Source organism: Alligator sinensis, unplaced genomic scaffold (genome assembly GCF_000455745.1).
Source record: "Alligator sinensis unplaced genomic scaffold, ASM45574v1 scaffold1377_1, whole genome shotgun sequence".
In the NCBI taxonomy this organism is placed as follows: Eukaryota; Metazoa; Chordata; order Crocodylia; family Alligatoridae; genus Alligator; species Alligator sinensis.
In genome coordinates, this window is record NW_005842585.1 from 983707 (window position 1) to 996462 (window position 12756).

General features: G+C 41.0%; 1 protein-coding gene across 2 annotated transcripts; it reads left to right on the forward strand.

Moving 5' to 3' along the window:
- The first annotated feature begins 1423 nt into the window (after positions 1-1423).
- On the forward strand, positions 1424-9928 carry LOC102369323 (keratin, type I cytoskeletal 9-like). Of its 2 annotated transcripts, XM_006032783.1 has the most exons (9): positions 1424-2065; positions 3761-3843; positions 4414-4570; positions 5576-5737; positions 6518-6643; positions 6870-7096; positions 8052-8320; positions 8820-8921; positions 9579-9928. In XM_006032783.1, the coding sequence occupies exons 1-9, from the start codon at positions 1481-1483 to the stop codon at positions 9602-9604; spliced, it is 1737 nt and encodes a 578-aa protein (XP_006032845.1). In that variant the 5' UTR covers positions 1424-1480; the 3' UTR covers positions 9605-9928. The 2 variants fall into 2 exon arrangements, with proteins under 2 accessions (XP_006032845.1, XP_025070304.1); XM_025214519.1 differs by lacking the exon at positions 9579-9928 and having other exon boundaries at positions 8852-8922.
- The last annotated feature ends 2828 nt before the right edge of the window (positions 9929-12756 follow it).

Below are 12756 nucleotides of genomic sequence, written 5' to 3' on the forward strand. Positions count from 1 at the left end.
ATGATAAATTGTACATAAAAATCCTGATTTCTTTCCTTACATTCAGAAAATGATCAAGGAAGGCTCTTTGCTGTATTTCCATCAGTGCTTTCCCTCATTAAATGGCCAACCATATGTGCTTGAAAAAATGCTTCTGCTATTGCAGCCTATGAGCTTCCTTCTCTTACAGAGTGTGCTGGTATTTGAGCTTAGCAAGATGAATGGCCTGGGAGTAAAATTATCTAAAGTCCCTAAGGCAAAAGCACTTTGGCATTCTTGAAAATGTTATCCTCCATGCTTAGTGGGATTTTGGACAAGTTCTTCACTATTCTCTACATGCAGTTGTGCAAAGCCTCAGACGGTTTTTGATAGGCAGTGGAGATTTTAGAAGAGCGTGATTTTCAGTGATGCTCACTGGCATGCTAATAATCAAGATCTTTTTCTTGCTCTCACAGCTGTGTCATAACCCTTCAGGATCCAATCTCTTGGTATTAACCAGGATGTTCTGGTAAACTGGTGTGTGCATATCAATCCCCATAGAGCAAGTTTTGGCAGGCAGAACTGTGGCATGCCCTCCCCATCCTCCAAGTTATTTGCTGTTAACAAACAAAATCAAGAGTTATTTCCTACAAGATATTGTAATGTTTCCCTTTCTCTGCAAATCTTGGGCATTGCTGTTTCTGTTGTTGTTGTACAGGGCTTTTTCTCATAAGGAAATTATGATTCATAAAATATAATTATTGATGTGAGATAAACTGATGTGTACAGCACTCTTTATGAAACAATATCTAGATTCTTGATAGTGGTTAAAAATGCACCTATACAAATTTAATGCAGAGGAAAAAACAAGGGCAGAGGAAAAACTGAGGTAACACACACAATAAACTATGCAGAAAAATAGAACAAATCCCATAATTGAAAGAGTACTGAAGTAGAAAAGAGTCAACCAAGAGAATGAATTAGAGCATTCTATCTGAATGGGCACATTGTAGGATTCATTATTTGTGATCTACAAGGGAAAATTGAATTTGAAATAGTGAGCTTTTCAATCACCTCTGTTAAAAAAGAGAACATACTGTTCATTACTTCTTGATAATATGACAATGTTTTTTATGTTCCGGAAAGGGACATGGATGAGTTGAGTTTAACTCAACATGATAGTAAATCCAATGAATGTGATGATAGAAAAGATCAAAATTAATTCAGAGCCACCTCAGCTAATTATACCTTCCATCTTAAACAAACTATAGATGCATAAACATGGACAGTCTGGCTGTGCGCCAGGTTGTTTGAAACTGTCTAAAAAGTTCCCTTTGGCAAGCTATTCTTGGCATAAAAATAGAGCTGGCAAATGCACATGGAAAAGAGGAACACCCTCATGGTGACACCCAGTGCGGAAGGTATAAGTACTCTGTTTGGGATGGACAGTTGAAGCTATGATTCTATAAACAACTGTGCACTCAGCTTTGGGATTTGATCTGAATCCTTAATTGCTGTCATAATGAGTTGTAGCTTCAAGCACACCTCTAAAAGCTACTCTTTAGGTGGTGGTTGTGGTAGGGGCGGTGGGTTCTCTTCAAGCTCCTGTAGAAGATATGCTTCTTCCAGAGCAAGCAGTGGAGGAGGTTTTTCTAGTAGGAGCTTTGGTGGAGGAAGTGCCAGGTGTGGTTATGGAGGAAGTTATGGAGGAGGCATGAGCAGTAGAAGTTATAGTGGCATTGGGGGATTTGGTTGTGGTTCTGGAGGTGGCTTTGGTGGAGGCAGCACTGGTTTTGGTGGAGGCAGCACTGGCTTTGGTGGAGGCAGCATTGGCTTTGGTGGAGGCAGCATTGGCTTTGGTGGAGGCAACTTTGGTGGTGGAGGAGGTTTTGGGGGTGATGATACTGGCTTCCTTTCCAACAATGAAAAGATGACCATGCAGAACCTTAATGAACGCCTGGCATCTTACTTGGACAAGGTGCGATGTTTGGAGGAAGACAACCTTCAGCTCGAACGTCTAATCAGGGAGTGGTATCAGACACATGGTCCTCAAGGTGGAAAGGATTACAGCCACTATTATGGACCAATTGAAGACCTTCTAAACCAGGTAGGATCTAATTTTCCAAATGAGCAACAGAAGGGATTCTTTGTGAGACTGTGCTCAGCATGTTTGGCAGATAGCAGGGGAAATTTTGAGGTAATAGTATTAATAATCTTTGCAGGCATAAATAAAGAAAATTCCTTACAATATGGTCTTGTGCCAGGACTCAGGAATTTCTGTAGTCTATTTAAAATGGGCCTGTTCAGAAAAAAAAAAATTAAAAAACCAAAAACCAAAAAGCCAGCCCAAATTCTACTCTTATATCCATATATGGCCTGATTTCTCAGAAATGTTGACCTTCCAGAAGCTCCCACTGACTCCTCAATCCTGCAAAAAGACATATAGTTATGGTCTCTAAAGCCAGTGTTGTTTCATAAGAAAGAGTTTGGAAGTTAGGAGTGTACTTTACCAATGGGCCTTCCAAGTGGCAATTTGCTGGCAACAGGAAGACAGAAAGCATACATAATGGCAAATGCTACGTGCTGTTACAGGGTGTAATGTGCGTTTCCCCTACTCTGTAGTGCCAATGGGAGAAAAAAAATTGGGCCAGAGCCATAGCAATAAATCTGGCCCCACTGGCTGTGTTAACCAGCCTCACCCTGCACTCACAAATGCTAGGTACAGGAATCAGGCCTCCCTTTCTTGCAGGAAGGTACATTTATTGGACATGTGGCCCATACTGTATTTATATATGTCCAAGGGATTTAGGTGTTAAAAGTAGCACTGATCATAATAATTATAGTGTGGAAAGTAAAATAGGTGCTTTATGGGGAGGTAAAAGATAGGGTTTCTACCCAACGGGTTTATAGTCTAAGCAGATTCTTCATTACTTCAGCACCACCCAAGCTCATTACACCTAGAACTTATGTGGTATTTTACAGCAGTTGTAAGAGCATCTAATTTAACATTCTACTAGTCTGATTTGTTTGTGTGTTGCAGCCACTTTACGTTCACTTTGCTCTAGGATAAGTGAGGACTTCAGGGACATTGCCAAAGGGAACAAGGCTCTTGATATGTAGGCAATGGATGGACATGGGAAGCAAAAAAACAAGCAGCAGTTGAAGGAATATTGATGTTTATTCTGTGTCTCCTTATTGCAGCTTTTGGTAGTTGTTAATAGTTCATTAAGTGAAAGGCTACTGTCTGTAGGTGTTTGGGGGAAATGTGTTTAAGGAGAGAATCAAAGAATGGGGAAGTGGGCAGACCAGGGTAGGAACGGGGCCCAGGAATGACGTGGTTGCTGGTAAAAGTTTCAGGTACAATAATAAGATGATGACCATGTTCCATTTAAAAGGACTTGAAAACATGCTAAAGTAGGTTGTTTTTTAATACCCTACTTAATGGCAAAGTATTCTCATCTAACATTTTGGGGGATGAAACACACAGAAAAACACAGGACAGTGGGAACACCATTGTTGTTGTTGGTAGCACTGTTGCTGTTGGTAATGGAGGGCTGCTTTATTGATGTAAAGAAGAAAGCCGTACACTTTCTACAGATGGTGAGTGATGTATAAACCTTCCAGTGCAATTTTTCATATGGACATCATCATTACTTTTCCTTTGTGAATGAGATGGACTCATTCAGATCCTTGTGCCTAAGAAATGTTGTTTCCCTCCTATCTGTTCATGACATTATCATGCCTTAATGAGAATGTGATGAGCCGGCAGGTTTGAAAGTCATCAGTGTATCATCTCTTTTAGATTGTTTTGGCAACTGTGGCAAATAACAAGATTATACTGGACCTAGATAATGCCAGGATGACTGCTGAAGACTTCAGGATGAAGTAAATACATTTTCACCTCCAGTCACTCACTGCCTTCTACTTTCCTCACCTTATCCATATGGATTCCCAATACAAAGGCACCTGTTACGGAGGGTTATAATATCTTCTAATTCCATGACAACAGACTTGACATCTGATATTTATGTCAGCTTTTCAGATTTTTCTTGACTGCAGAAAAGGGTGTCAACAAATAATGATTTCCTTACTGTTTATGGCAACAAAGAATCTGTTTGTGGGGCAAAGGCATAAGAAATCTATATATTTTTAAGGAAAAAAGAGGGGAATATAATTTTCTTCTGGAAGCCCATAGAAATTGGTGGATAGCTATACCATGCCCACAGAAAATAGAGAAAGTGAAAAAGAACAAGGAAAAAGGATTTTTGAAATAGTAAAACTTAAATCCCTACCACTGGACTTAGACTAGGCTGAAAATGGTACAAAATATGGAGATGAAGACAGAAAAAAAAGTGATAGAAAATGTGATCCTGTTTATAAATTAAAGTAATACCAGAAACACACAATCAGGGATGCAGTTGCTGAATTAGTTGTGTTTTTTCGCCTGTGATTCAGGTATGAGACTGAATATAGTCTTCGGCAGAGTGTGGAGGGTGATATTAATGGCTTGCGCCCTGTGTTGGACAACCTGACTTTAGCTAAGTCTGACCTGGAGATGCAATTTGAGTCCCTACGGGAGGAGCTGATTCAACTCAAGAAGAATCATCAGGAGGTAAGACCTTACCCTTAGTAGTTTGGAAGCTACAGCTCAAGTTTCTCTCTCTTGGGAATGAGTATCCCTCCTGCAGTCTCAGAGCAAAAGTCTGGCAATCAAGGCCTATTACTTTTTGATGTGAACACACGAACAGAAAAAATGTATTTCTGAAAAAATGTCTTATGCTGCCTTTGTTGTGCATAAAGAAGCAACAAAAGATAAAACCCAGTCATTGTCTCCCTGTTTTACAGTTCTCCGTTACAGTTCTCAGGAAAGAATATGAAAATTTAAGCAGCTGTGACCTACTGTGACCATCCTTAGTTACAAAATATTTCAGTTTCCAAAGTGGTAGCTACACCAAGGTGATTTGAGAATTGCAGCCTGAATGAATGATTTTCAATACCTTTGTGAAATTCATGAATTTAGGTGACTGGATTTATGTCTTGGCAGAACTGGGTTCTGCAGTTCCACTAAGATTTGGTTTCCCGTGGGTCTTGGTCCGCTGGTTTGGTTATTTATGTAGTGGGACCTTTATCCATGCACCTTATAACTGGCACATAAGATCATGGTTTCTCCACTTTTTCAACCAGAGGACCTCCATGAAGACCATAGCTGCATCTGGGATTTACAAAGCCCAGGGCCAGATGTCAAAGTTCATTCATACTTTGACTGTCCTCTGGCTCCCACCTCCTTATGATTGTTCCTTTTGCGTCTTCCCTGCTTACATTTCTTGCTTTCTAGAAAAAACAGGGGTTCCTTCATTTACTATATTTAAATAATCGCCATGGGATATTCTCAGATCATTATTGCTCACTGTGAAGGTTTGCATGGGAACCATATCTTATAGCTCCCAGTCAGCCTCCCAGCCTCCCCACTCCCCCTGAATGCTCATCTGACCTTTCTCAGATGACAGTGGTCATTTGTTAGGTAACACATGACATGTGTATGCCATTTTCCAAAACTTTCTCCAGCAGGAAACTAAGTCTTTCTTTCCTATGTGCTTGGTTTGGGCTTACTCTGCAGGAAATGAGTTCATTGCAGTCAGAGTCTGGTGGTGATGTCAGTGTGGAGGTCAATGCTGCTCCAGGAGAAGATCTGATGGGAAAATTGAATGAGATGAGAAAGGAGTATGAATACATCATCCAGAGGAACCGTGAGGAGGTTGAACGCTGGTATGAAAGCAAGGTAAATCCCAGTTCAGATAAATCAGTTTATGCAAAACAGCTCATACTTGTGGACTTTCAGGGCACAGCGCATACAGTCGAACCCTGACAATATCACTCATATATCACACTCTGCCTGTTATCACAACTTTCATCACAAACACCTGACTTCCATTTGCAATAATTCAATACTGTAATAATGGAATATCCATTCATGATAATGGCTACTGTCAATCTAGGCAGTGTCACAAACTTCTTCAAACTGACAATTTAAGCCATCTTTGCTAGGTAAAATTGACTGCTTAACATCACATTTACCAAATATGGTTACCACATTGAATCAGTTAGCAGACAGGTACTGGCAAAGTAATTTGCCTTCTTCACAGAAATATGCATGAAGATATACAAGAGCAAAACCTCTTTTATTTTATTTTTTAATAATTGCAAGGCAGGCTTGCCAATCCCTTGTTCAGCACCTGGGAGTGGAAGATTTTACCAATGAGTAATGAGCTACTGCACAGTCAGCATCTCATGTAGATGTGGACAGTTAGCAGAGTGTGCTGCTCTGATTAATTGCACAGTCCCATGCACATCATGCTATTGGGGTTTGACCATAATACATTTTTTTTAGGGGAACTGCTAAGGAAGCAAATATAAGGAGTGATGAACAAAGGACTTGGTTAATTTGTGGCTAAATAGTCATCTCATATCATTACATGCCAAGGGGCTGTTGTTTAATTTGATTCATTTTATTTTTAAACATTGGTCAGAAACCTTCAGATTCTGTATTTGCATTTTTCAGATGGAAGAGGTTAGACACGAAGTCCACACCAGTGGTCAGGAGATTGAATCAGGCAACCAACAGGTCTCAGAGCTGAGACGTGAATATCAGAGACTGGAAATTGAGCTCCAGTCTCAGCTCAGCACGGTATGACATTTCCATTTGCTTTGCCTCTCATAAAAGACATAGGGCACATGGTTACTGGAATGATAAGAGAGCAGTTATTGCAAGCTTTCCTTCTGTAGATGGAGAGATGCTGTTGTCATGAGGGACTTGGTTCTCCCTTTCGTTATTGAAAAGTACTGCTTTCTGCATCAAAAGGAGTTAAGACTTGCCACGTGCATACAAGCTGTCTATTCTTTTCATTTTTTAGTTACAGTCCTTGCAATCCAACTTGGAGGACACAGACTACCGTTACAACATGCAGCTGCAACAGATCCAGAACATGATCATCCCTGTGGAAGAAGAACTGGCCAGTATCCGATGTGAAATGGAGAGTCAGAACGAGGAGTACAAGATGCTACTTGGCATCAAGACTCGCCTGGAACAGGAAATCTGTCAATACCGGGAGTTGCTTGATGAAGGACAGCATGACATTGGGTAAACATATGGGAAACTATGATAATATTAAAGAAATTAGTGTCACAGGTAGTTGAAAGCAAGTATAGCAACACACAACAAAGGAATCAGTAGAAAATGGGTAAATTATGAAAAGGTGTGGTGAAATGGGAATTGCTTTTATCTGATAAGTCTAAATCTCACAACATCAAAGTGGTAGTCATTTGGGGAGAAACTCACGGGAGAAGAGGATTTATGACAGTCTTTTGCCATTTCTGCTTCCAGACAGAAAGGGACCTGTAGAGGTAGCCGTGGATGCACCTACACGAGATGCTAACAGTGTAGTAGCCTAATAATACTATGTAGTAGCATGTCACAGCACAAACACTGCTAATACGCTACTGTGCACTATTATTAGGCTACTGCGCAATAGCGTCACTTAAAAGGCATTCGCTGGTGCTACAGCAAATTTCTCTAGTACATTTAGTATATTTATTTAGTACTTTATTATATAAGTACTAAATTAAATGTGTAGTAGCCATTGCACATTAATGAACATGTAGACATGCACTGTGAGAATGAAAACTAAGCAAAATAACATAGCCACACTTTTCTAAATCCTGACAAATATGAGGTCTGGGAGATCATTTGAGCCATTTATTAATTCAGCCATATCTCAGATAATGTGCTATGGAATGAGTATGACAGAGATACAGTTCTGCATCTTTATTATTTGGGTGCCAGGGAATAAGCATGCTCTCAGAGCTATGGCAGGCAGCTGTCAAAGGACTTGAGGTAAGCTGTCAAAAAATGCCATGGGTGGCATCAGGGGGAGCATGGAATTTCAGTCCCATTATCCTAAAGTCTTGCGTGTATGGATCAGATAGGGAGAAGGGGCTGGGTGGAAAACAGCAAGGACACGCAGTCCCTCTATGGCTTCAGCTAGAATACACCTGTTCTTTTGTTTCATTCCTCAAATATCTTTCTCCCCTTACAGCTACATACAGGGAGGAGGAGGAGGAAGAGGAGGACATGGAGGTGTTAGTTGGTCATCAGCTGGTGGAAGTGGTGGAGGAGGAGGAAGTGGCTGGTCATCATGTGGTGGAGGTGGTACTAGCTGGTCTTCAGGAGGAGGATGTGGCACTGGAGGCACAGGAGGAAGATCCTGTAGTAAAATTTCAGGAGGAGGTGTCTGTGGTGGGGGTAACTCTTCTTACTGCTTTGCTTCATCTTCCCAGCCTCAGCCCAACAAAAGTGAAGGCCAAGGTAAGAACCATAACAGAAGAAAACTATGTCAGCTCTTTTCTTTCTGCATGGCAGAAGAGGATGTCTGCACTGCTGTCTCACCTTTTAGGGCACTGTTTCAGTCTCCTCTAATGTTTGTTTTTGCATAGCAAGACTGAGGTATTTTTAAGAATGATGTGAATGAGAGGAGAGGATGCAGTGGAGAATGCATTAAATCAGAGCATGTGTAGAGGGGTGGGAATTTAAGTGAAAGATACATTGCCTGGTGAAGAGGAAAAACAAGGGATGCTACAGAGGTAACTGTGAAGAGCTGGGTATAGCCCAGCCAAGAGCACGCTGACGTCCAAAGGAACTGTCAGGCTTTGTATTAGAACTGACATCAGCATTAAAGCAGTCACACCATTCAAAGTGGATGAGCAAGTGAGAACCATCATTACTTAGTGCTATATGAACAGAGAGTGGACTAGATGACTTAAAGTGATTTTTTTTATCTCTAACTTTGACAACCATATGATTTCAGAAGGTAATGAAAATCTAAGAATTTGCCTACAGGGGAATAATACATTGGAGAGAGGAGCAACAATGGAAGAAGTGACTGAAGCCATAAAGACTATGAAATCTGGTAAGGCTCCAGGCCTTGCAAGTTTCTCAGATGGATTTATTAGATTGATTAGAAATGCTTTGGCTCCTTTCTGCACTAAGAGTCTTGCTGATTAGAATTACGTTTTCACTTATTCATGGTAGCAAAGCCAGAAAATGACTTTGCTTGGAGCCTTTCCTTTATGCCAGTTTATTCATTGATAAAAATGATGCAAAATATGTTAGTTAAAATAATAGCTCTCCCAGATATACAATTTTGGGCATTCTTCATGACAAGGGTTCCTGGTTTCAAGGTCACCTGACCTTAAAAAAATGCACTTGGTGCTTGAAAGCTTATTTAACATCTTTCACAATTATAAAGTTGGTCCAATATAAGGTATCACCAAAAACAAACAAAAAAGTAAACTCCATGCTTCTCAAAAACTTAGGGAATTTTTTTGTTTTTATAAGCTTGTATTTCATGAATTTCTTCCAATAGCTGGCCCACCACTCGCCCACTTGTTTTTCCATTCTTCTTCTTGAGGGCAGGGGCCATCCCTCCTGAATGTTTAAAAAGAATACAGTGCACTGTGGATGCTACTGTAATTAGGTAATAGGCCATAACAACAGCAACAGTGTTGCTTGAGAGATTTTATTCCTCCACCTTCCAGAAATATCACAGTCTTTAATTTTTCAACAGGGCAATCCAGGAAGCTTTATGCCTGATCAGCAACACCAGCCTCTCCCAGTGCAGGACCTTCAAGTCAAACTTCAGACAAAGTGGAAGTGCTCCCAGGATGTTCAGTGCATGCCTGTGCAAATGAGCAAGGAGAAATGCTTATTCCTATTACTCAGTGCTGTTGATGACATCTATACCAGCAGGCTCATCTGAGCTGCTCAGATGGCCTCCTCCATGCTATCTGTTTCTTTCCTCTGCATTTCTGTGTCCAGACACTGTTACTTAATGGAACTGTATTGTGCTTAGAAATTTACCTCCTGATGAAAAATATCTTGAATAAAACTTCATTTCTGTCTGCTGCAACCATAAAACTGCCTGGAAACTAATTTATTTCAACAAAAAAAGTTTTCGGCATTCATTCTAGGTGTAAATATCAAGCAATAAATACAGAATGTTTGAAAATGCATCAGGGAGAGTATGAAACAACCTTTCAGGTTTAGTGGCATAAAGTCCATCTTATGCACCATTAAAACTAACAGCCCAACTGAAAAATAGATATTAAAACTTTAATAGTGAATGTTGCATTTTAGCCAAAAGGCCGAGAAGAGATTACCTGTGTTACTCTGTGCTAACCCCTCAGATGGGAAATTCACCTCTCATTCTATATTGCTTATTAAATATTTTTATTAATTGTATAATACACTACTTTATTTTATACATCTGGACAGGAAAAATAGTCTAGTTTGTGTGTGGCCAAGGGTTTGTTGACAGAAAATACACCTCAGTTGAAAGCTGTAGTTAAAACTCTAAAGAAGAGAGGCATACCAGATGGGCCAGGAAGCTTTAGGCCAAGTACAAACATTACATTTTTACTGGTATAAGTGATCAGAAACTGGTCTATACCCATAGCAGAACAGAAATTTGGCGCACACAGACTGGTTTAAAAATGGCAGAACCCAGTCTAAAGTTTGTCCCTCCCACCAAGGGATGCATGTGTGTTCTGTTCGCTGCCCGTCTAAACAATGCTGCTTACAGAAAACTGTAACTTTGATTCAATCTTGGGGTTTTTTAATGTCTGTACCTAGCCTTACAGTGCCAAAAGAACCGGTCAGAAAGTCATTTCAGAGGGGAGTCAGTCAGGACACCTATACACGTGCCGGAGCTCTGCTCCGATGCGTGCTAATTAGCACTCGTCGGAGTAGACTCAATTAAATGAGTCTGCTGGAGTGTGCTAATTAGCATGTTCCAGCAGCCTCTGTGTCCCCGTGTTTCGAAATGGTGCTGGGGGTGCTTTAACTAAAACTTGAATGAGCTTTAGTTAAAGCACCTCTGCCACCATTTTGAAGTGCGGGATACTGAATACACATGATGCTTCGAGGACTATAGAGAGCTTCTCTAATTAGAGAGCCACTCTAATTAAAGCACCCCCTTCCACACAAGAACACATGTATAGATGCCCTCAAAGTTGTTAGGAAACACTTATTTCTCAGAATTAGAAGATGAGACATTCTAATCCGATGAGACTGCCAGTTCTCCAAGACAAGAGACCAAAATAATATTCTCCAAATGGAGAAATGAGAGTGCAGCAAGCAAGAGATGATAGCAGGGACAGTGACATTTGGAAACAAGATCTTTGTGCACATAAAATCCTCTGCCAACCTAGTGAAAAATAATGAATGTGTTGTTGGTAGAAAATGTTAAATCAAGAATGGTGGAGCACAACGGCCTTTATTTGTTTGGAACAAGAATAGAACCCGCAGCGGCAGTACAAGCTCCCACGTCCACATACAACTTGCCATCAGTGAGCATTTTTCCCTACCTAGAAGAAACATTAGTAGGAACAGAGTCCATAGAGCCCAGGGCTTTTTTAGGTCTTGATCTTTTTGCTAAAACTGCTAGATGGGAGGAATCAGTCAGGGCACCTGCAAGAGGTGATTCAGCTTCTGATTCCTTGTCCACTTTATCCCTAGCTGACAAGGGTTCCAAAAGGTTCTGAGACTTGAGACTAGTCAGACACTCACACATGCTCTAACTGCACTGACCCCTATCACACCCCTATATACCAGGGAGGAGGAAGGATGACTCAGGAACTGATCATGCCAATCTTACAATAGGTGAGAACTCCCCACCTGGGAAGAAGGTTCTGCTGACCAGATAGGTCCAGATTCCCTCCTGTTCATGCTATGGAAATGGCAGAAAGGGGCTGATAGGGGAAGAGACTCTGACACTAAGAGTCCCTCCTATGCAATAGACACCGGACCACCTAGAAACTGAGACCTTCAACTCATGTCACATGCTACCAGATGTCTGTAACAAGCCACGATCATTGCCTGCTCATCTAGATTTGAAAGATTGTGTAAGTGCACTGCCAAATCACAGAAGCCTTGTGAAATTGTTTTGGATGTGTATCTCTGTTCCCAATTCCGGAATACTTCATAAAGCTGGGAACGTCACCAACATAAACCACCATACACACTTTTATATAAGGAGTTCGCAAACTATTTTTACCGGTCATACGATTCTGCAAAATGCCCTTCCTGAAGCCTACTAGTTAAATTTTCTCATTTTTCTCATTAGGCCATTTGTCAAGATGTATGCACAAATCTGTCTATTAGAGCCCCTTCAATAAAGAAGAATGGGTAAAATTGTTCCCGTTTAAGGTGATAGTGCAGACTTGCCCAGGGGCTGGCAGCACATGATCCTTAGATCTGGTCCATGAAGCCCCTGGATCTGGCCTGTGAAGCCAGTGAATCTGGCCTGTGGAGCTGGAGCACTTCCGTGGGGTTCCAGCACTGGCTAGACAGCAAGAAAAAGTGGCAGTGGCTGGATCAGAAACTATCCTTGGACCTGAGCTGGGTTGTTTTGACCCATTGCTGCAAAACCTTGCCAACCATTGGACTTGCCAGAATACATCTGTTCTGGTTCCAAAGTCTGTCTACCTGTAGACCACACAGGTGGAGAGACTATCTACGGGAGTCCTGTGGAAACATGCTGAGGAACAGAGTTTAAATGTTCCTTTTGGGAGTTCAGCATTGCTTCTTTTATTCAGACTACAGGTTGTGGGTGAAAAATGGAAGCCTGCTTAAATCAGGAAATTTCTATAGTCCCAACACGCCATACAAAGAATTATGTATATTTAATCTGTACAAGCCAGAAACTATCAAACATGGAAATAGAAAGGATATTCAGGGCCCAATTG

Coding starts and splice junctions, on each gene's coding strand:
- LOC102369323 (XM_006032783.1), top strand. CDS start 1,481: ATGAGTTGTAGCTTCAAGCACACCTCTAAAAGCTACTCTTTAGGTGGT. Junction 8,321..8,819: donor CAACAAAAGTGAAGGCCAAG/GTAAGAACCATA, acceptor ATATGATTTCAG/AAGGTAATGAAAATCTAAGA. Junction 8,922..9,578: donor CATAAAGACTATGAAATCTG/GTAAGGCTCCAG, acceptor ATTTTTCAACAG/GGCAATCCAGGAAGCTTTAT.